General features: G+C 36.7%; 3 protein-coding genes across 7 annotated transcripts in view; 2 read left to right on the top strand and 1 right to left on the bottom strand.

Moving 5' to 3' along the window:
* The window catches only part of LOC105224934 (GAS2-like protein pickled eggs), a 147,013-nt gene extending 131,577 nt beyond the window's left edge, over positions 1 to 15,436 (top strand). For all 3 annotated transcript variants that reach the window (XM_011203199.4, XM_019989751.3, XM_019989750.3), the window contains exons 7-10: positions 5,885 to 5,992; positions 7,143 to 7,333; positions 10,337 to 10,980; positions 11,050 to 15,436. In XM_011203199.4, the coding sequence (XP_011201501.2) occupies positions 5,885 to 5,992; positions 7,143 to 7,333; positions 10,337 to 10,980; positions 11,050 to 12,278 (2,172 nt within the window). In that variant the 3' untranslated portion in view covers positions 12,279 to 15,436. The remainder of the gene's footprint in view (positions 1 to 5,884; positions 5,993 to 7,142; positions 7,334 to 10,336; positions 10,981 to 11,049) is intronic.
* The window catches only part of LOC105224932 (calcyclin-binding protein), a 233,180-nt gene that overhangs the window by 133,539 nt on the left and 74,385 nt on the right, over positions 1 to 25,256 (bottom strand). The window lies entirely within an intron of this gene.
* Positions 17,231 to 23,990, top strand: LOC105224935 (serine/threonine-protein kinase fray2). 2 transcript variants are annotated; one of them, XM_011203202.4, is made up of 7 exons: positions 17,231 to 17,352; positions 17,602 to 17,693; positions 17,775 to 18,431; positions 18,512 to 18,631; positions 18,725 to 19,983; positions 20,045 to 20,170; positions 20,519 to 23,990. In XM_011203202.4, exons 1-7 carry the CDS (start codon positions 17,333 to 17,335, stop codon positions 21,449 to 21,451), a joined length of 3,207 nt encoding a protein of 1,068 aa, XP_011201504.2. In that variant the 5' UTR covers positions 17,231 to 17,332; the 3' UTR covers positions 21,452 to 23,990. The 2 variants fall into 2 exon arrangements, with proteins under 2 accessions (XP_011201504.2, XP_011201502.2); XM_011203200.4 differs by having other exon boundaries at positions 18,512 to 19,983.

Raw genomic sequence — 25,256 nt, 5'->3', positions numbered from 1 at the left:
TGAGTCATGGGAAGCCTATTGAGTAACGGCATAAGTTGCTCTATTGTACTCAGTTTTTCATTTCAACGCATTTGTAATGTTTTAGAAGTGCTTGCGGATCTTTCAGGAGCATCAGTAGTGCTTTTGATTAACCTTCTAATTCTGAAATATAGCTCAGACAATTCTAGCAATAATCCTAGCAAACATAAATGATCATATCAATCAATCAATCTTGTTGTAGTCGTACCAAGATCTATTTTCTAGCATAAGCCATATTCATAATTTCTTATTTGAAACACCGTTGTGGGCTTTTTTAACAAGGCATCCTCTATAATGCTCAGCCTTTTTTAAAAAAAAAAATTTAAATCAAACAAACACATTATCTCCCTCTTGTCCATAATTTCGTCTCCGCTCTTACCATATTTACATATAAAAGAATTTCCGATACCCCAAGGAAATGCATGATTACATATTAATAGTTTTTCAGTGATATCCACAAGCTAAAAAAAAAAGCGCAGTTGGTTTTTGAGCGGAAAACGTTACTAGTAAATTAAAGCAAGCAAGCAATTGAAGAAGTACGGAAAAGTACTTGAGGCGACATTCATTGGCGGTTTGATTTTATTGATTTTCACAGGGCTACAGAAGTTGTCGCTTATTTCACTTATTTCGCTTCTTTTGCATTTTCACATTTTACAGCGTTTCGTGGTCACGTTTTGTGAGTCAGTTGCGCGTGCGCAATTTCGCCAAACAAAAACGAACGCTTTGCGCATGGAAAAAGCGTAAAATGTTATGTTGCCATAATGTGGTTTTGTTTGCAATTGACTGGGAGGCATGATACCTTACTAACCGGTGGTCATTGGTGTTTTTACATACACAAATATATGCCTATGCTTTGTACCTAAGTTTAGAAGTAAAGTAGTCACCTACATATATGTGGAGCTGGAAAAATGTATGGAAATATTTGGAGACTCATATTATTTGCAATAACAAATAACTGGAAGATTCTTTCAAATAAATATTCTATCACGTAAAGGATTTGCAACGAAATTTCTGAAACCCAGAAGAAAATGTCAGGGACGCTTTATAACTGATCAACATGACGAAAATCGAACTGAAATTTTTCCTACTACTTTTTCTTTCCAAGAAGCTGCTCGATTGTGGGAACCACCAATGTCGGATCACTGTGAGATGTAGCCATATACACTGATCGAACCAAATCAAGTTTTTCTAGAGAAAATATTTTTTTTTTGGCCAGATATCTTCACAAAAAATGATGCAGACACCATTGACTAAGAGAGCTCTACAATCTTCGAAGAAATTGTGCAGATCGGACAACTATAACATATAGCTGCCATACAAACTGTCCCGTCGATATTTTCCCATCAAACCTGTTGCTCTTCTATTTTCCGAAAAATACCGTTTTTATTGCCTTCAATTGATTTTATTCAAATAGAGCGAGCGGCTATCCTCCCCGGAAGTCTACATGTACGCGGAGGCGATGCATCAACTTACTAATTTGACAAGACGTGTGTAGATGAAATGTCACTTCTAGGCATAAAATGCCACCACCAGCCGATCAGCCGCTCAACGGCCAAACAGCGCACCGTGAGATCAAGCCGGAACGGCGTGCAATCAAAGAGATTTTTTAGATTTCCGCACGCCCGCAGCAAGATTTTCCAACCAAATTACCATGCATACCTACACACAAACGCACGTACACACAGCGGTGGTCAACGCAATAAATAAGCGCCGCAGTCAACAAGGCGCATACATTGTACGGTACATGTTCGGTGTGGAAGTGTGTGTGTGAGCGCCGATAAACTCCTGCTAAATACAACAATGAAATATGCGCAGGCGCGCAGTCAAAACATTCCGCAAAGTGGTTGAGCGGTCAGCGCCAAGAGGCCTATAGATACCATGCCACTTTTAACCACTTTTACTCTTATTGCAGCAAATTGGACAACAACAACAACGAGCAGTAACAATAGCGACGACAGCAACCGTTTAAATCGCTGTCAGAGGATCGCAGCATTACAAAATCTTCGCCGTGGCTAGCTTGACAAGCCAAGCGATGATCAGTGCGTTAGTGTTGTTGTTGTTGTTATTGTTGCTGCTGTTGCTGCATGCGTTTGTCTTTTTCCATTTTCGTTCGTTTAATATGCCGAAAAACACCAAAACGGGCGTGAAAACGTTGAAGCGCCACCAAGCGCCAACAACAACAGCAACCAAAGCTCACACTTAGCGCACAACATCAACAACACCAATCAGCAAGTCAACAGGCCGACACAATAACGAATCACACTGTGCAACATGCTTAGCAAACGTAGCCAAACAACAAGAACAACCACGCACAGACCAACGGTTCGGTTGGCTACGGCAGCAGCAGCGAAGCAAAGCAAAACAATGGCAACATGCATCATCAATTCTGGTGGGCAACTATCGTCAAAAGGCATCGGTGGCAACAGTAATTGCCAGACTCGCACATTTTGTGCGAAGTGATTGATTTCCGCAACTAGTATGCGCTATCCTCCCTGGTGTAGACGTAACGTGAGCTCCGCCAGTGCGTCAGTCCGTCTGTCTGTCTGTTGTCTGTCTTCCACTGTTCACTGTCCGCTGGTGTCGTTGTTGTGCGTTAGACTTGTTGGTTAACGGTAGGTAGGCTGTTGCAACCCATGACGATTATCGTGATCTATGGGAAGCATTTAGATTTACATTGATCGCTTGTTGCATGCCCCATGATGTTGCATGTATCATGACTATCAACACTAAGCAATTGTGTACTACAGTCACCAGCTGCTTGCCATTCTTCTATTAAATATGTACATAGTGTAAGCATATGTCAAACGGTGTTCTGAGAGTAATGAGAAAGAAGATCGTAGATCGTAAGAATTTTCATGGCAAAAATTGTAAATTATTTTGCTTCTATAAATTTAGTGTCTCAATCTTATTGTGGAGGCATAATATTGCCAAGCAAAATCTGCTTTCATCGAAACTGTACTCAAATATTCGAGGTTGGTACTCATCATCTCTTTTTGATCTCTAGATATAATGCACTCATAAATCTATTGCCTTGATTCGTTCAATGAATCGTCTGAGTAGGAGATTATCGTCTTTATTCTTCATTCCAAATGCGTTAAGCTCCTTAAAAATTTTGTCGCATCTATTAGTCACAATATGTAAAAAAAAGAGACCTGATTAGATTTCCAATACTAAACAATCCGAGTCTGAGCTGTAGCTCACTTCAATTTATGATGAACATTGTGACAGCCACTGTATTATTTTTGCGATGGTCTTTCTCTCTATTAAAATAAGCGAGGCTGTATTCATTGTAGCATGAGACTGATCATCCCTTTCGGGTTTTCTCACTGATTAACTGACTGACCGACTGAATCGTTCAATTCCGCTTGTTAGCTGCCAGGCATTGCCGTAGCTTGATACTACTTTAGATGCATGCAATTTTAAACCGTTAATGCATAGTGGAATGAAAATGGAAAATATGTATTAAATAGTAACTATTACGAGCAAAAAATAGTAGGGCTTCGTTCATAATTTTCAAATTCTTAATTTATTCCTCAAAATCTATAACATCCTCCTCAAAGTAATCCCCTTTGGCACCAATACACTTGTGACAACATCTTCTTCCAATCCTCAATTTTCGGAATAACCTTCAAAGCGCGTAGCGATTCACGTTTAATGTCTTCAATTGACTCAAAACGGTTTCCCCGGAGCGTTCGTTTGAGTTTGCTGAATAGCCAAAAGTCACATGGTGCTAAATCAGGCGAATACGGCGGTTGCGACACGATATTGGTTGAAAAATTGACGACAAACTCACCGAGAATCAATGCAGTATGCGACGCTGCTTTATCGTGGGGCAAAATCCAAGAGTTGTCGGTTCTTAATACCGGCCTCATTTTACGAATAGCTTCACACAAATGACGCGTAACTCGTAAGGAGTTCAGAGTGCACCACACCTCGATAATCGAAGAAAACTGTTAACATAACCTAGATTTTCGACCTGTTTTGACGTGATTTTTGATCGTCTGTTTCCAGGTCGTAAGCATAGATCCAAAGTCCATCGCCAGTAATAACACTTTTCATAACATCTTTGTAGTTGGAAAGCATTGTTTCATAGACGTTAAAGCGATGCTGTTTTTTCGAAAAAAATTTAGCGATTTTGGAAACAATTGTGCTTTCACTTTTCTTAGGCCCCAATTATCTTTAAAAATGGTTTTCAACTGATCTTTCTGACATTCCACCAAAACATGTAAAATCTCTGACTGTTAATCGTCGATTCTTAAGCACCAATTCCTCTACTTTATTGACTTGTTGATGATCAGTTGATGTTTAAGGCCTTCCTGGACGACGTGATTCGTCATCAACGCGTTCTCGACCCTCTTTGAAAACCGCTGGTTCGCGCAAACAATTATCGCCGAAGACCTTTTCCAACATTCTGCACGTTTCGACACCAGAAATTTGATTCCGCACACAAAATTTAATGAAACTTCTTTGTTGAATATTTCAGTCATTCAGAGATCCAAATGTTGATTCTTACCATCGTGGAAGTCATTGTTAATACTAATGTATACTCTCCTTTGTCATGGCTTCTGCAATGAAATTATGACTTCTATATTCCTTCTCACAAATATGTCCGTGGAACCTCTAGCAGTTCTTTTTGTTTAGTCTGAAGATGGTTGACATGTTTTCCGACATATTTTGAAGGCAATACCTCAACTTAAAATTCTCCATAATGTTGGAATTTATACGATATATCAGCGGTGCAACTCACCACAAATTGCGCGCGTCTCCAAGTGGTAATTATTGCGCGTGCACAAAGGATTTACGAAACGAAGACGGAAAGGTCAAAAGGCCGTTGATGTTTAGATGTTGGGTGCTGGTATTATTAATGCCTACATGCAGTTGTTGTAATCGCCGCTGTCATTGTTCAAGTAAATGCATCACGAACAGCCATTTGTCCGATTATTTGTTTAAACAAACAGAGGCGCGTGAAATTATGCGCAGCACCAACAACCATACCGCCACCATACAGGCATACAGTCGACATGCAACGTGCAGCATTCCTAGCCATGTTGAGCGCCAGTTCAACAGTTCAACGGTTCAACGCTGCGCCACGCCACTACTGGGCAACCATCAGCGCAGACGCAAGCAAGCTCTAGTCAACGAGCGAGTAAATAAAGCGTTGTTGTTATGTTGTTGGTGTTTGGGTTGGCAAGATGAACTGCTACAAAAGCTGGCATTGTCCGTCCGTCAGGTAGTCGCATGCGCCATCAGTTCATTATCGCTAATAGGATTTGTGCGCCGTTGATGTTGGCCGCCGCTGCGGTTGTGCTTGCTGCTGTTGCTGTTGTTGATGATCACAGTTCAGCGGTGGCAACTGTTTTGGCATTTTATGCCGCAAAATGTTGCACGCTTCTTGAAATGCTTCTCTATTTTTTGCTTGTCTGTATATTTTTGGTTTACGCTTGCTCATTGCCTTTCTTTCCTCTGGAACACCTCAGTGGAAAATGGCAATTTGTTAGTAGATTTGTTAAGTTAATAACTGTGCAATGCGCGAGCAGACAAATGGACGACGAATGACTCGGCTAGCATGAATGGATCTTATAGTGGATTCAAGATGCCGCAAATTGTAATTTGCACAAAATTAATGATGTTACGTGTTTGATGCGTTGTGGCAAATCATTTTATCCTAGCGCGGATTTCGTTTATGTGTTTCTATTTTTATTTTTCATTGTGAATTTTTTTGAAATTTAGCAGCGTGCGATCGCATCGTATTGCCGTATGATTGTAGTCTCGAAACACGCAAATTAATAAAAATCATGTAATTCAGCTTTTACTTTCGTTGCATTTGACACGAGTTTACTATTTGTTCGTTCTCCATCTCTTACAGGTCAGAGATTTGGTCGAGAAGTGTACATGTCCATCGCAGTTCCCAATGGTACGCGTGTCGGAGGGCAAATATCGAATTGGTGATACGAAGGTGTTAATCTTTGTGCGGGTAAGTAAAAATTATCGCAAGGAATTTTAAATTAAAAAACACGATTGCTAGGTTTGCACCCATAAAAGTTTAAGAATATTATTTTTTCGTAATTTTACTTCAAACTTTCTTATTACGCATAGGGTATAGATCAAAAGTCCACCGTCCGGTCTAATGAGGCCAGGTTAGGCTAGGTTAGATGGCTAAACCAGAGATCGTACTTGGACTACTAAATACAGTCCTTCCTTCAAAATAGAACTACTATAATTCGAACGTTTAAGTCAGCAAAGCGCCTTGTGGCCAATAAAATTTTGCTCAGGCATTTAATTTCTATCCGCACCAACTCAGTGGGTGTGAGCTGAACTACTGTATAAAACAAATATGAAATCCGAACTACTTATTTCTAACCTGGCTCTCACCTGCAATTAAATCTTTCTTGTATAAGCCTCGGCAAACCACCGAAACTGTAATCAAATCAGATCAGCGATTTGTTGAAGAACTTCGCTTTGATGCGGATTGTGGCCAGACGTTTTTGCTGTAGCGGCAAAATTCTGCCGAGTTGACAGTCCTTGGTCATATAAAAATCAGGGTCCGTTCCGGTTATGTAGACCCGACTGTCGTAGAACGGTGGCAGGACACTCATCTACCTCCCACCCCAAAGTCCCACATCGAATCTGTGCTCTTTTATATGGCAGTGATGCCAGTCTTTACTTTTACGGTTATATTAACAAGCTGGGCAGCCGCATCTTTCCAATTAAGGGAGTGGATATTCTAGGTGCATACCATTAATTCGTAATCCTTAATGCGTTTGCCATGATCGTCTTCAAAAGGGGGTCTATCGTCCGAGGCTGTTGTTTCCTTTTCATTGGGGGTTTTTTTACGTGGTGGGCCCAAACCCAGCGCGCAACTCTTTAGAGGATACTTTGTCTAAGACCGAAAGTCGTGAGCTGCTTGAGCCATGTGTAAAGGAATCGTTTCTGGCCACTCCCAAGTGAATGACGCGCAGAGAACTTTCCTCACTTGCGTGAACTTCTACATATGACTCCATTCTCCTATCTACGTACATAAAACTAATTATTGGGAATTTGTAACCATCTGAGTTGAATCCTCATAAAAATAATAATAACTTACTTATTTACTTATTAATTTACTTCTTTGTTGTTTCATAAAGATCCTACGTTCTCACGTTATGGTACGTGTCGGCGGTGGTTGGGACACCCTGGCCCACTATCTGGATAAGCACGATCCTTGCCGTTGCAAAGCACAGCATCGTTCATCAGTTGCAGCACGCCTGGTGCCACGCACCACCAACCAAACTAACGGAGGCATTGAATTGCACAAAGCACAAGTCATCTATGAGCGGTGAGTGCACTGTCAGAAATATTTATGTATATGTGTAAAATGTGTGAACTTAAAAACGTATATGTATATATGTATGTGTGTGGTTTGTTTATTACACAAAGTCCACTTAGTTTTCATCATATGGTATACATGTATGTATGTATGTATATAAGCTTTTGATATGTAATAATAGGCCACCCCTTTCATATGCCAACACTGCCGCAATAAACACGCTGATTTCTGTGATTACTTGTAATTTATATTGATTAGTGGCTTATTTGCAAATTGAAATACGAGTATATACCACATATACATGCATATATCTTGCAAACATTAAAATGCCATTTTTATTAATTAATGCAAATGCACTACGGAATTTATTCTTCAAAGCATTAAGCTTGCGGATTGAATGCTCTTTGTCTATGCATAAGTACATATTCTCATACACTAGCGTGCACAGAAAAAGCAGTGATTTAAATTTTACATATTCAATATTAAAGTATGAAATTTTTGACTCAACAACTTTTACATAGTAGTATAAGTAGTAATTAATTTACTTTTATTTTAATAACATTTTGTCATTGAAAGTCTCGTTACACCAACCAATTCCTCCACAAATGTTTTGCTTACTGTTCACATATCAGATATCAGCAATAAAGTTCAAACCCATAGAATACGCCACTACTTAGCATTGATGATATTTCATGTATTGCCGCCGTATATATGAAAAAAAAATAGATTTATGTTGGCGACACTAGCTAATTGCAATTCTTCCGCCATACACTTGCCACATTCTACACTAAGTAACTGTCTCTATAAAAATATGTGTGTTTTGAATTTTATAAATTTGACAGTTGTCGCTTTCCCCTTCTTGCACTTCTATTGTTACAACACTTTCCAACTGAGCTCAGCTCTTGTGCTGACAGTCGCATTGTTTATGTATGTGAGTTTGTGCGTGTATTAAATTTTTTATTGTTAAAAAGGCATAAATTCTACATGCAATAATCGTAATTTGCATTGACAACTGCTCGATTGCGCTGGAATGTGTCAAATTGATTATTGCTCCGATGAGGTAGGCGCGTAGCACTCCTGTCAACAACAAATGTCACAATTCGCGATTCTATTACAATAACAATGTTGACAATATTGATTGTGATATAATGGTAATATGAACGCTAAAAGTAATAATAAAAGAAATTATAACCCGGATAGGGTATATTAAGTTTTGAAGCCTCAGAAGGAAACGTCGGAGACTCTGTAAATTATGTACAGAGTACTATATAAATGGGTCGACTTAACCATGGCCGTGTTTCTGCATGATAATTGAGATATCGACCTGAAATTTTGCTTACGGCCAATTCTCCGAAAGAAATTGGTCATTTGTCGGAACCGTTGATTTCGGACCAATATAGTCTACAGCTGCCATAAAACTGATTAATCAAAACCAAATTTCCTAGGCTAAACTTATTTATTTGAGAAATTATCTTCATGAAAATTGGCATAGATTATTGTCAAGGGCAACCCTACAATCTCCGAACAAGTCGATTCTGATCGATCAAAATCCAAATATTTATTTAGTAACCTATCGTTGTCATTAGTATCTCTTGGTATAAAAACCGTTAAAATTTCCGTATACGAAGTGACAAAGAGAGCCCTAATGCTAAATAAAAAAAAAAAATTACTAATCTCTATTGAGTATCAAGTTGGAAGTCATCGATCATTGTACAAATTTTCCATGTTCCCAAAGCGGTTAACTTCAAAAGATTATACTCGTAACAGTCAGCTTGACAAGGCCTTGTAACTATTAAATATTCTCGATTGCTTGTTAGCAAATGAATCAACGCGTTCATATTTATTGAAGCATGCCGCTTGCATATTTTCACAGTTATTTAGATGGATAGAAGGAATTATAAAACAACGGCAATGAAGCATTGAAAAATCATAGAAAATAGAGGGGTTGTCCGGAATGTAATAGGACTGATCTTCCACCGCGATTGTACTTCGGAGCGTGCGCGCACCGACTACATTCGGTAGAGGGCGTTCCTAGCTAACGAACGCTGGTGAGTTGACTCCGAGCACCTGGAGCCTTCGTTAGAGCAGAGCAAGAAAATTTGACCATGTGTGAAAGTCACTTCGAGTTTTTTAATAACGTAATCACAGGTGTCAAGTCATGGATCTTTGAGTATGATCCCGAGACAATCTTCCGAATGGCACACGCCGCCGTTTCTTCGTCCAAAAAGGGAAGAATGAGCAAATCCAAAGTGAAAACGATGCTCATTGTCTTTTTTGACCTCAAGGGCATCGTTCACAATGAATTTGTTCCTCCTGGACTAACCGTCAACGTCAAGTTTTACTTGGTAGTCCTCAAGATACTCAAACGAAGGGTCAGTCGGGTCCGACAAGACATCGCAGCCGATTGGAAGTTGCACCACGAGATCGCCCCGGTTCGCACCGCCTTTCTTGTGAATAGCTGCCAGTCGCCCTATAGCCTAGATATGCCATCAACCCCCTCCGGTCTTTTTTTGTTTTCTTGCCTGAAAAGGCCTATGAAATGCAAGCATTTTGAGACGACAGAGAGGATTCAAGCAGCATGCACCTCGTCTCTCAAGGCTATTCCGGAGAATACCTTCCGTGACGCCTTCAATGCTTGGAAATCGCGCTGGCAGCGCTGAATCGACGCAGAAGGAGCCTATTTTATAATATTTAGAGAACTGTAACGATTGGTTCAATACATTTTTTTAAATCGACTCAGTCCTGTTACTTTCCGGACAAACCCTGTACGTATGTATGTATATATGTATGTATTTGTATTTAAAGCGATTTTCATCAAAAATATTCCACAGTCGATATTAAAATTATTCTGTTACTTCCTGAGTTTTTTAAGACTTGGTATAGTACATGTTTATATATAACCGTGACTGTATCTAATCAACTATCAATTTTACTATAAGTATCATTTACTAATACACCAGATTTTCTCCAATAAAGGTATATATAAATAACCTTCTGCCTTACATTTTCCAGCTCACCGCCATCTACTCGTAAAATTATTTCCAACTTCAACAATCAGGCTGCCGGCAATGGATCCGCAACATCATCGCCTATATCCAACAATAACTCATACAATTTGTCACCCAATTTCGGCAATAATAATAAGCAAACCAGTCGCAGTCCCACACCTCAACGTAAATTTCTTAATCATCACAATACTGTGAATGCAACAGATGGCGCCGTTGGAGAGAAACTGCTAACAGCAAATGGCACAAATGGCACTTCAACATTGTCGCCTTCACCAAATTTAGCACGTCGCTCCATGTCGCCCAGCCCGCGCCGACTTATTGACATGCGTAAGAAGCAGAGCTCGTTGGATTCAAGTAACGGTAGTGGTCCCAAATCCTTGCCAATTTGCAGTGAAACCGTCGGCAACCATATACAATTCGATGGACTCAACTATACGGCTGGACAAACTGAGAATGGCACTACACAAGTGGGAGCCGGCAACACGGATGCCAGCACAAATGGCACAAACAACAAATTCGAAAATATCAGTGACAATGGCAGTGAAATCAGCGATGAGGGCTATCGCAGTCTGGGTGTGATACAATCAAATGCCCAAAAGCGTGAGTCACTGCACAGTCAGGCTTCGGTGGAAGACGCTGAAAGTAATGGTAATATGAACCCAACACTTATTATATGAACCTAACTTGAGTCTAATATTCATTATTAAACCATTTCAGCGCGTCTTGATCAGACCTCCAGTGATTCACAACTCTCACCAGCCGATGATCTGACCATATCTAACAAGGCAGTCGATATACTTGGCTCCGATTTTAACAGCACACCCATAGAGCTGAATATTGATGCCGGACCGCAGTCACTGCCAGCTGTGCTCACCACACCGGCACAAAATTTTACACAAATGAATCTGGCAGATAATTTCGAACGATCAGGAATCTTTATAACCGACGATGAAATCACTGTTGATGTGGCAAATGCCACGGGTTTGCGCAAAACTGGATTTGCCAACAAAATTTTCGGCGGCGATGATGTAACCGATAACAGTGTCGCAACAAGTAAGGAATCAAAAGATAATAATGCAGGTAAAAGTAGTAAAATACCACGCTCGCCAGTAGCGCCGCGTCGACGTAGCTTGGATAATAGCAATTGCAGCAGCGCCAGCATGCAGGACATTTCGACGCGTACCGGACTGCCGGTATTCAACCGCAAACAGCCGGTTTACCGTTCCGTACGTCGTCCGGCTACCGAGATCAATAGGAATAGTGACAATGTATCCGCCGCGGTCGCGACGCGTAAATCAACAACGCCACCCGTGCGTGAGGTCACAAACACTTGGAGTGGACGCGCCGCAGCCGGCAAAAAGCGCCCCACACTCAATGCCGACACCTTCACCGCCCACAATGGTGCCGCAACACCCAGCAGCGGCAATGCCTTCGAACGCAACACACGCACACGCTCCTCTCAGATACTTTACGACAGCAATGGACGTCGCGTACGCGGTTGCACCGCCTCACTTACCACGTCGCCGGTAAAGAACTACAATACGTCACCACTGGCACAACAACTACTCGAAGCAGCGAGCAGCGCCAAAAATGATGCACAAATTTTAGAAAAAATGAAAGTATTACTCTCACGCTATTCCAGCAACAGCAATGCTGCGCCCAATGGCAGCGTCACAAATGCCAGAACACCAGCTGGCGGCAACAGCAACAATAAGAAGCCCGTCTACGAGGACTTCACATCAGCCTGGGTGCACAGCAATGGCAATCTGGAACGTTCCAACAGTTGTTCGCCACCCACAAAAAGTCTCTCGAAACGCAGCTCGGCCGCCTCCTCCACGGAGAGCACACAATCACGCGAGGTGGCCTCGGTCATTGTTTCGCCACGACGCGATCGCGGTTTATCCAAAATTCCAGCACCGACACGACAACACACCGAGCTGTACTAACACACGATGCAAATGCCCGCCAGGCTGCGCATACAGCAGAGGGCAATAATGTTGCAGCAACGAAAAAGACAAGTGTAAGAAGTGTTTGGAGGAGTGCTGGTCGAGAAAGTACCCAATACAGCCAAGCATTTTACCCCTTAACGTTATTCAAGTATGTCTGTAGGTAGTTTTATAGTTTTCTAAGCTGTAGTGTGAAATTTTAAAATGGAAAGTAATAGTTTTTTTCTGGTTATGGCAACCGAGAAAAGTTTAGTTATAATTTTTATACGAAGCTAATTTTTATATGACATTAATTTTATTACTGGACAGTAGCAAGTGTTGGCGAAAAGTGTGTAGAATTTCCGTTTTTATTTTTGAGTTTTTGTTTTACTCAAAACTCTGCTTACAACGGACAGTAAAGGTAACCGTAATTTTTTTATATGAATTCCGCTTTTGTTTGCGTGGATAAAACACGGCTAAGCGTTTAGCTACTATGTTATGTTTAATGAGCAATGCGTACGCCACGGCGTGTACTTATCGCGGAGAGTTTTGAAGAAAAAGCTTTTCTCACGTCAGTGATGTGCAATTATGACAAGCAGAATACTATTAATATCAAAAGAAGATAATTTCAAAATTTTATAAAAATTAACGGAAATACCTTTTCACCATATATGACTGTATGTATACAACTAGTAATTATATAAAAAAATATATAACTGTCACAAATGCCTAAAATATAAATATATATGTATGTATACCAAAAATAATTTACAAACACATGTTCAATACAGTATTTTCTTTAACTACACCAGTCACAATTAGCATAAACCAACGGGATCTGCCACAGCATAATTCATAGTTTTCCAGGAGCTTAGCACTGACAGCTTGAAACTGACAATTAACGGCAATAATATGTATTACACTGTAATAATAAAAATCAGAAATAATGTAAGAATGTTCTAGGCGGATTTCACAACAAATTCGAGGAGCAAAAAATAGAGGCTGGCAAATTAATTTATATTTTATTTATATTTTAATTTACTTACTTAATACTAGCTGATTATAATAGAGATTTAAATATGTGTGAGCATATGTATATATATATTTTTTTTATTTATTTATTTTATTTTTTAATTTTTATTTCTTTCATTTTTATATTATGTATTTTTTTTTATTATTTACGTACTTTGTCTTCCTTATTCGAATAATAAATATGCTGTTTGTTGTGAATTCGCTTAAAGTGAGTGCATAGAACAAGATGTCGGCTACTTTAAACCGAAAAAAATACTAAAAAATACTCGTAAACGCATAAATATGTATGTACCATGTATCGATATATACATATGTATACTGTGGCATAAAACAAAAATATATCACAAATAAGCACTTTTTCTGACCGCAAATGAGATTACTAAAATAAAATATTTAAAAAAAAAAATAAAAAATTAAAATAATAATAATAACTGCATACAACATCGCTCATCCATTAAAATTCTAAATCATATTAAACACCAATTCCTTATACGTAGTAACAAAAAAATGCAATTAACATAAGAAAATCCAAAATGTGTAACGTAACGTAAAGAAAACAATCCGGATCATGGTAACCTCAAAATTTACAAAGCTTTTTTAAATTGTAGTCACATAAAGTTTAAGACTCTTAATCCAATTTACATAACTACACAGCATAGTGAGTGCAATTTTAAAGCCAGTAGTGGGCATACATACATACATATATAAATGAATAGATTTTAAATAAAATAAAAAAATAGTTTTCTAGAAGTTTTTACAACCAAATATAGAGGAAGCAAAAAAGCAATTATTAAATGAATAATAAGTAATGGTAAATATTTTTGTAAATTCACACAGACACATATGCAATTGAAATGAAATACAATATGTACATACATACATATATGCATAACAGTAGCTGCAGGTATGTTTGTAGTTATGCTTATTAAGTGAAGTTGCTGGAAAAGTTTATAATTTTTGCTTTGTTGTAAGGACTTTGCATGAATGCACGCGCCACAAAGTAACAATTAATGATTTATTGTAAATATGCTTAGCGAAATAAATGTAAAAAATATAATATTGAGTAAATATGTCTTAATAGTGGCATATGAGAGACGTATTTGTGTATTTGATGAAGTAATAATTTATTTTTTTTTTGTCTAAATAGCTTAAGTTGCGTTATGTATGCATTTATAGAAAGAATTCGATTTTCTTCAAACAAAATTTTAAATTCATGTAACATCTAAAATTATAAACACTTACTTTTGTTAAAGTTTTTTCAGTTGAGAAAAAAAATATTTTTATAAAAAAATACCTACTTACACTTTTTGCGTTGAAAATAAATATTTTGATGGAAAAAAATTCTATAATTTTAGTAAAAATTATTGCAACTTAAATTTCGAGCACAGAAAATCGTACTTCTCCGAACATATACTTAAAAACACGAATAAAATAACTGTTAGTATATACTACAACACATATACATATACATACATTATATATAATATAAAATTAATTATATATAACTTAACAAATATGCTTTTGTACTTCTGTCTAGGTATGTACATGTGTGTAAACACAAAAATCCAATACATAATCACATTTATTGCAAGCGTTGCAAATTGGTGCTTTGTGCCGCGGACTTTTATCCAAAGGCATATCAACTATTTTATTGTATGAAATGAAATAAAATATAATTTATAAATTCATATAGTTATCAAGAAGCTAACTATATAGCTATACTATGCAGTTAATATGTACATTAAAAAAATTTTGTCTAACTAAATACGAGCACATACCTGTAGACCTAGCTGGTCTGCTATGTTGCGCCCACTAAAATACTATATAAATGCTTAATATGCATATTTTTTTTACAAAACTGTTTAAAAAAATTTTATTTCATGTTTTTTTACAAAACTGTTACAATTTGTTTTTATTATTAATTTTTTTTTTCTGTTAAACTCGAAGAATATTTTTGTTTACTATCGAAAAATATATTATATTACTTTCATTATTATTTGATTTCGAACGCAGATACATATGCTAAGCCGACCTTTGAAATGTTTAGAGCAGTTATAAGAAATACCTAACAATAATCTCACTACAAACATACAAGTTATGGGCAACACTGTAAAACTACCATAAACTTCAAAAATGGATTGTATATAATTTGTAAAAAAAAAATTTTTTTTCTTCTCTTCTTAAACCATTTTTCTCAAATCCATAGATTCGTAATTATATATACAAAAATACAACTCTGTATGTATTTGCTCTTTTGCAATAAACTATATTTAATTGTTAATAAAAAGTAAGTTTAAAGAAAAATGGAATTAAAAATTCAATTTATACATAAGAGCCCTTTGGCTAGTGCATACGTACCAAAATATGTATGTACCATGCTAATTATTTAATTTTTTGTTTATTATTACATACAAATCTTTTCATGTTATTTAACTTTGTTTCGCATTAAGTAATAAGTGTACAATTATACAACTCCGTTATTACTTTCAATGTGTGTGTATATCAAAATCATATGAACTAATGTATTTTAAATGCATCTAAAATTTATTAATTGTGCATGCTGCATACCCGCCTGCGTGTATGTGGGTATGTATGCATGTGGGCGTTTACAATTGTTTCAATTCGTTGAAATTGAAGTTTTAATTGTATATAAGTTTAAGCAAATTACACTGGTTGATACATTATAACAGTAAAAATAAACAAAAATAAATAAAAAGATATAATTAAAAACAAACAAAAACCCGTTTTATTATGAAAAACTGTTTTTTATATCCTGTACAGGGTATGGTTAAGAATTGTTAAGTTTGTAAGTGGAGAAGTGTATCCGACCGTTTCCCCACGGCCAACCACATCAACGGAACGAGCGAGCACCGTGCTCCACCACCCGAATTATCATTAAGTTTGTAAGTGGAGAAGTGTATCCGACCTTCAGACACCACCTGAGCCTACAAAACCACCAGCATGGCTTCCGACAAATACCACCACAGCTCTTAGCGTCATAGGTGTCCTTCGGGACTGAAGAGGTGGACCACGAACTACCTGAGCGGTCATCAATCATCCGTACCATTTCGAGGTAAAAACTCAAAACTGAGAAGAATTAAACACGGGGTTCCTCAGAGTGGAGTCCTCTCCACGTTATTGTTCAACTTCTACATCTCTAAACTCCCGCAACCACCAGAGGGAGTTTCTATCACCTCGTACGTTGCAACGATATTGAATTGATGACATGTGCTCAAAGTCAACGGCTATCTCTCCGATCTTTCTCGCTTCCTCATTGCACGAAACTTAACACCCTCCACTAAATTCACAAACTGTACGAAGGAGTACAGACTTGACCTTAATATTGCAGTCGATGGCGTTAAGATTCCGACTGTTATTCCTCCAATTACCCAATAACGCTATCAGAAATTTCTGTTAAAGTTTCTATGAGTTTTTTAGGCCCAATTGTCAATTCTAACCAAAACTCTTGTGTACGTGTTATCCCTTTCCTACGTCAAAGGACTTGCGAGTTACACAGTGCGTATGTGTTAGTTTCAGGAATTATGCTTTCAATGCATTGGTCGGTGACCACGACTTGTTTGAAATCTAAGAACTTTTGGAATTACCCTAATATACATACTTATGATTAAACTTTCTTATCAAAAACGTACAGATTAGAAAATTATTTATTTGTACGCAATTTCTCGAGGTATTCGAGTTATTACTACTAATAAATTATTTTTTTAATTACTTCATGTTCTAATATTTCTCTGTGAATAACAGGCCAGTCGAGCAAAATAATTTTATATTTTCTGTGCATTTTTTTCCAAATCACCCGTACATATTTATCGATAGATAATCGATAATAGTTATTCTCTCAAAAATAACATAAACTTGTCAACACTATTCAGTAATGCAAAGTAAACAACAACAATTTTAAGCAATGCGTTGTCTCTTTCTTACTTTACGTCAGTCCGAAGGCAAAAGTTGCAACACTATATAAGTTGTCAGTGTCCAGAAAGTAAGGACAAATGTGTGCGTGGTTGTGATGTTCAATTATCAAAATGTCTGACTTAAATTTGAAGTAAGTGAATTTTCAGTGAATTATTTTGTAAATATTTACTACAAATCGAAATATTTTACCAATATCTATTGCAAAATCAATAAATGAAATAATATATTGTGTGTTGAAAATGAAATATTTTGTAATAGATGTAGTAAATATGATATTTTCGTCTTTGAAATCAATTCACTGTTGGGGGTTGATTTTCGCCACATTGAAATTGCAGCTGTTGAAATTTTCTTTAAAAAATGTATTTTGTATTTTATACAGCGACGATTTACTGAACTATGAATTGGGTGATGATATTGATGATCAAGCACTTTACGGTGCCGATGAGGATGAACTCCTATTGTCAGACGATGGTAAATCATTTTTTTTTTTCACATTTACATATTAATGCACCTTTAAATAAATATTGAATTTTTAATTTCGTCACTGTGTAGAATTAGAAAAAGATGTAACAAAAGAAGTTAAACAACAAATAAAAGCAGAGGCAGAACAATGGGTTAATGAACGTATACAAGAAAAAGGTGAAAATAAAAATGTTTCTAAAAACGCTAGTACAGCACAGCCTATGTCTGCAGCTGGAGCAGCTAATCCTACAAAATTTGTCAAGGACACAGTTAAACAAGTCTCCGCAGATGCAACGGAAGTGACTTCAACGGCGGCAACACATCTGGTTGCGAATAACTCAAAACATGGTGATATAACCGATGATGTGTCCACAAGTGAAAATTCAGCACCTGCACATGCAGAATTTAAAGAACCTACAAGGTCGCAACCCCAAAGAGAATTAACACAGACAGTAGCGCCAGCATCTACACAGACTGTATTGTCAAACACTACAAATATAGATGAAGTCACTTCAAGTAGCAGTAAAGAAGTTGAAGCAGATCATTCATCAGTCATTAGTTGCAGTACCAGTAATATGACTGATTCCTCCTTCATTCAAAGCTCACAGGAAAGTTTGGGAGTGACTCCGCTAAGCGCCAGTGATTATTCCGATCCTAGAGAGGATATGGAAGAAGAACGTGAGACACGTACAAATATAAAAACAACAAACGAACGTGATTTTGATACAGGAATCAATGAATCGACAGGTAAATACCAAACAATAATTAGACAATACATTTATATATTTATAAACTATATAAATAAAATATTTGCTTTCTACTTTTAGAAAAACATCATTCCCGCTTCGTGCATAATAAACGTGGAGGAAATCCACTGCTACGTCCCCATTCCTTACGGGGATCTTACCACGGTCAGAGGCCACTCCTCCGCTATCCACCATCACACGGTAATTTTCTATTGACAACGCACGGTGTTCCCGCGGCGAGAACAACTATCGTTTCAACAACGCTAACCCACACAACCTCCGCCCTCATTCCAGGTCAATTCCCGCTACAACAACCGCCCCTACCTTATACACCACACAATACAGCACACGGTCCGCCATCTACAAATCCCGGAACAATGGGACCACAACAAACAAACCCAAATGCACAAATTCCTCTCCACCCACACGATCCCATGAATCCCTCAATTTCCCATCGTCCACGACACCCATTCCCCGGATTTCGCCCAGGTGGGCCTATGAATTTTAGGCATCCCAATCCAGGCAATATGTATCCACATGATTATAATACGGGTAATGGGGTACCCTTCAATCAGAACTTCGGTCATATGTCACATCCATCACGAGCTATGTTCCGACCTGAACTCCCTGGCGGACCAATGCAAGGTGGCAATAATGCAGGTATGGGCCCAACACCGGGACCTATGGTAATGCGTCCGAACATGCGTTTACCGCGCCCACCATTATCAAATTTACCGCCTCAAGGCCTAGGGCCAAATTTTATAAACAACCCGGCCATAAGACCTCCCCAACAACTACCATTGCAGCCTCCTCAAGCTCCCCTACAGTTACCACAAAGTGGTGTGCATCCGAGTACCAGTGTGCAGGCCTCACAAGCATCTGCCAACAACAATTGTGGTCAAATAACATCGGCAACATTACGCCCTAGCAAAGTACTTATTAATCCAAATTTTAAGGGTGGCGTTCAAGCAGCGACAAATAAGTTTATAAAGGAAACTCAGTTTATGTCAACAATTAGCAGTCACGTTTCACATTTACAAAGTGACGATGAACTACTGCGTCAACAGGAGGAATTCATTAATAAAAATAGAGAGCATATCGAGAAACGTAGACATGAGCGTTCGCCGCTCGCTGCAAGAAGAAGCCGCAGTCGCAGCCGTTCTCGAACACATTCACGTGAACGCAGTTTTACGCCACCAAATAAAAGAAGCGGTGGTGGAGGCGCCGGCGGGACCGGTTCACACTTCGACAGAGAACGTGAACGCGATCGGGAGAGAGAACGTGATCGTGATCGTGAGCGAGATCGTTTAGATCGTGAAAGAGATCGCGACCGTGAAAGGGAACGTGGTCTTGGTGATCGCGAACGTGGTGGTGTAGGAAGCGGAAATGGTAACATGGGACCAAGAGGAAATCGTTTTCGTCGTGGAAATAGTCGAGATCGTGATTATGATAAAAGAGGTGGAGGAGCATACGTTAAACGTAGACGTAGTTTATCTCCTTTGCCACGAGCGGGTGGAGGTTTTCGACGTGGCGGTGATCGCGATCGCCCAGATGTACGTTTTCTATCTTTTTCTTGTATGCTTGTATGATAACTAATTAAAATTTAATTCATAGGTTGAAGAGGACGAAGAGACGCGTGTATATAGATTGGAAATAGAGAAACAGAAAGCATTGCGAGAAAAAATACTCAAGGACAAGGAATTAAAAAGAAGACGCGCCGCAGAGGAAAAACAATATGAGGTGAGTTTTACAATGCATTATTATTCATTTTATCGAAAATTGGAGGTCAACTCTCGGCTTGAGATATGGATATTCGAATCTGTAGTATAAGATAGCCTATACCCTTTAAGTTAGAATTTTGTTCTTAATTTGTTTTGTGCTAATTTGCTTTGTTTTCGAACATTTTATAAAGTTTTCGACTTTTTTAGTAATCTGTATATGTACTCTAATATTATAAATTTTTGAATTTTTCATGCACCTAAAGTAAATTTCTTTACCCATAGTTTTAAGAATTTTCCGAAAACCAAATCAAACTATTTCAATACGATAAAAAATACGTAAATATATTTCCAAACCCTAACCTTATAGGATCAGCGTCCTAATCAGACCAATAATGCTAGTACCAATAACGGTAGCAATGCCCCAAGCAATGCCAGTGAAAGTCAGACGCAGAAACTTAAGCCAATTGTGGTAACAGAACGCAAAATAATATCGTTAAAGAAACGACAACAGCAGCCACAATATGCTGATGATGATTTTCCACGTCAAAAGTCGCAACAACCGCCTCAAGGGCAAAATCAACGCAAGCAGATTCCAACTGCAAAAATTTTGCCAGAAGCAAAACGAAATCTTAATGATCATATAACGAATGTCACAAGCAGCAGTGGTGGTGTTAACTGTAGCAGCAGCAATACAGCCATAATAAAACCAGTACCCAAAAAGGAAACCCATACACCAACACCACCACCGGCGGCATTATTGAAGCAAACACGACGTCTGTCCTCGCCGAGTGATGATGAAGTGGAGCTCGACTACGATGAAGATGAATTAATGCTAGAAATGGAGGATCGCCTGTTGGCCACGCCAACACCGTCCCCACCACCACCACCCATCTCGCGTACACCAACACCCGAGCCAATAGCTCCACCGCCATCTAGTAAGGCTAACATAAAATCTAGTCGTAGCAGTAACAATACGACATCTCAAAGATCATCAGCATCGTCAGCATCATTCGGTTCAAGCAACCGACGAGTGGTACTAAAATCGTCTACAACAACATCAAGCAATTCAGGTGGTGCTGGCCGCAAGGAAAGCGATTTGCACTCATCCGATGGCAGTCGGAATCGTCGCACTGGTGGGGGATCGTCGCGCAACAGTAGCAGTAATAACTCACGGAAAGGTATATTTGATCGTTTGGAGACCAGGCGACAAATGTATGACAGCGGTGGAAGCAACAGAGACGGTGGCGGAAACGACGGAAAGCGCAACAAGGGGCAACGCATTGTTTTGAAACATGATTAAGTTTTCGGCAATTTAGCAAAACCGTCATTAAGCTACCGAATCAAATAACTTTTGTCAAAGATTTCTTTAGCTGTGTAGAAAATTAAAACTACACAAACAAATCGTAGAAAAATTTTGAACCCGCATATTTCTGAAATCAAATATGCATATTTCGCTAACTTTGAATTTGACACTGGTGTGAGTGAAATAATTAAAATGTAAGTGGCACGAAGATCTTCGTTCTGTATTGAAAGTGAAATGATAACTTGTAATTAGACCACACATAACATAACCATACTTGTTTATATCATCATTTTTCAACATACATAGATTTAAAATGATTCCCACACGCACATGTATGAATCGAATAACAGCTATGGAGGCGCGTATATTTATGTAAACATTATTTTCACTTTAAATTTCTAATATTATTATTACTTTTTTTGAATAATGCATATGGTAAAGCGAAGTAAGAAGCGAGAATTGCTTAGGTCGTTATAATTTTTGCTTTTCGCTATCGCTTAGTTTGGTAAAATACTTCTAAGAGCACATGCAAATTAAAGATTTGTTGTAACTTCTAAATAGCATCCACATTTATAATGTGCAATTCTCAAATTGTCATCACCGTGAGGTTTACATACATATATCACATAACATATTAATATTATAAATTATTAGATTTCATACAGACAGTACAACCTTATATGCCCCCCCAATGTTGCTTAAATTGTCTTTGCAATTTTTTTAATTGAAAGTTAAAATGTATTTGTAATTACCGCCGCTAAAAATGCATAAATTTGTTTATGCTAATGTTACAACTTATTTACTTTTTTTTCTCTCTGAAAAATAAGCTGCCTATATTATTGACCATAAATTTTCAAATTCTGTATAAATCAGCTATGTAATGTCATAATGTTTAGGAAATGTAATTTTCAGGTTATTTCATTAAAAGCCTTTAGCAATATTGTTAGCTTTAATATGACACTGGCAAAAGGTTAGTAGCACTTTGTAAAGTGCTCAATATGCATCCCTACTAGCATTAACACTGTATATGACATTTGAAGATATGACTCTTACAATTTAAGTAACCATTTCACTTTTAAATGACTATTTGCGATTTAATATTGACGTAAACGTTTAATGTATTTCAAATTTTATTTCACAAAGCAATGAAAAATGGCTCAGTTAAATATGTATACTAACAAAAGGTGTAAAACTTTTCTAATTGTGAAAAAGCAGTGTTCCCTTTATGCTTTGTTCAAAACAAGCTTTAAATTTGGCATTTTAAATTTTAAAATTCTACATACATATTATGTATATAGTTATGCTATCATACTTCCATTAACAAACATACATGCTCAAAGTCATACTGCGGCTCAACATTATTCTTGCATATTTTCCACCAACAAATAAAAAAAGTTTAGTTAAATGTTAATTAGTAAAAAAAAATTGAATAACGGTAAAACTTTTACTTGACTTTCAAAAAAAACCCACTTTTTTTTACGCCTGGATTTCTTAAAAGCATTAGACTATAAGTTCATATATAATTTTTAGTTCGTATATTTAAGAATATACAAAGTTCAACACAAATTTTAATTATAATTTATAATTTAGTTGTAAGTTATAAAAGAGCAACAGGCTTTAAATTTTTTTTTTTAATATTTCTTGTATGCCGTATATTAAAGTGTATACAAAATTATCATATTGATATTCTAGACCGCAGCGGAAAACTTTCATCCGAGGTATATAAATACCCATAACACTTTTAAGTAAATAAAATGACGATTTACCCTCAACTATTACCAAAATTGTATTTTTGTACACAATAACTAAATTAATTGTAGTTGCTTAATTATAATTGTTTGAAAACAATTGAAAATATTTTGTTCAATGTGCAAAAATGTTTATTAAAACCGGTAAATAAATGTATTTGCCAAAATAAATGATAACACAAACAGTAACAAATGTAAAAAATAAGTAGTATTTATTATTGCTATATCACAATATAGCATTATAATAATAAGCAACCACCATATTCAAATATAATCATAGAAATGCAAGTGGGCCAAAAAAAAAAATAAGTATTACTGGACGAAGCTAGCGCCAGTTATAAATATAATGCTAATATCATCCAGTTATATAATAGTCAACAAGTTTTTTTTTTCTGACTAACCCATACCTTAAATTCGCAACAAACAAAATTTACATGTCCTTACCACGTGAGCGTAACACGTCTAAATCTGTTGTAAATCATAGTTGTAAGTTTAAAATTAATATTTTATTTTATATTTGTATTGTATTACATGTAATATTTGCAATATTGTATACGCAATATTATTGATTGTTAAAAAAATGTACACGCCCCTCTCACTTTCTAACAGTTTTTCCGCAAATACTCCCAATAGTATGCGTATAAAATTATTAAAATGAATTTACATACGCATTTCTTGTTGAAAACGTAGCTAATTAATATACCTCCAAACATTTTAAGTTATGAAGAAATATGCTATTTGTCTTTTACAAGCACTAAAATCGATTAAAAGTCGACTAAAAGTTTGTTTTATATTGCACTTTATTATGCAATTGCTGGGCAAAAAAGTCGCTAAAATATTAAAAAAAAAAATAAAAGTATAAAGCTTCTTAAAAAAATGGAAATCAAAAGCAAGAAAGATTTTAGAAGCAGACATTAATTACGTAGTCATAATTGAAAAAACACATTACAAAAATATAAACAACTGTCGACGGTTGATTAAACGTGTGCAGACACTATATATTTATTTTAGTTGGTTTAATTAAGAAGGAAATAAAATAAAAACTATATACATATTTAACGCATGTGCTATGTATGGCATATTTAAAACTCAAATTAAATGCTTAAAAATATTTACGATATTTCACTGTTATTTGATGAGTTTATCCCAAAAAAAAAATCAAATATCTGCGCTTATTTTAGAAATACTTGTATATTAAATTACTAAAATTATGCAAATTTAAGCAAATGCAAAAATATACGAAAACTATTGCAGTTAATACTAACAAATATATAACATTAATGTACTCTGTAGAATTAAATATAAACTTATATAAAATAATAAAATAAATTATGTTTGCTATAGCTGATAAAAAAAAACTGAATTATAGCTACCACCATAAATAATTTATAAATATTCATTACAATTGTTATTACTCAAAATAATTATTTTTACATGTAAAATTCATCTTCCATGTTGGCACTACCAACGACTCTACAAAATTTATAGTACAAAGCAAACAAGTGATATTTGGTGTCTACCATGTAGACACGTTACTATGTGATATTTTCTACACTGTTAGATTTTATTTATTTATTTGTCAATTTTATTTATTTATTTCGGTATTTGTAACGAAAGTATTCAATTTGGTAATTTAAAAAATCGTTAAATCATACACAAGTGGAAACGCAGACAGCAATAATAGGCGTAATCGTCGTTGGAGGATCCGTACTAACATTTCGTTTCACCCAAATAATCTGTGAGACTTTGGCAGTTCATCATTACATTCAGCAATGTAACGCAATGCAGTGCAAACTCAGCACACATATGCATACTATACATATTTATATACGTATGATTATATATAAAAGGTGCAAATCGTTACAACAACAAGAAAACGGACACGTTGGATACTGTGATAACTGTGACACTCAACTGAGGCGCTTTACTGGCTGAATTACATACGTGCTTATCTCTAGTATATGTACATATATAGAAAGCCTTTGATTTGTTACTCTAATTTCTGCCAATACTCAAACATTGAAAAAGTAACTCTTGTAAGTTCATTTATTTGA

Source organism: Bactrocera dorsalis, chromosome 4, assembly GCF_023373825.1.
Source record: "Bactrocera dorsalis isolate Fly_Bdor chromosome 4, ASM2337382v1, whole genome shotgun sequence".
Taxonomy (NCBI): Eukaryota; Metazoa; Arthropoda; class Insecta; order Diptera; family Tephritidae; genus Bactrocera; species Bactrocera dorsalis.
The sequence above is the reverse complement of the archived record's forward strand: the minus strand, read 5'-3'. Positions and strand labels throughout refer to the sequence as shown.

Bases quoted from the DNA above. Each gene is read 5' to 3' on its own strand.
- LOC105224935 (XM_011203200.4), top strand. From the start codon at position 17,333: ATGTCTGACTTAAATTTGAA. The intron at 17,694-17,774 runs GTAAATCATTTT...GTCACTGTGTAG, and splicing joins ACTCCTATTGTCAGACGATG to AATTAGAAAAAGATGTAACA. The intron at 20,171-20,518 runs GTGAGTTTTACA...CTAACCTTATAG, and splicing joins CAGAGGAAAAACAATATGAG to GATCAGCGTCCTAATCAGAC.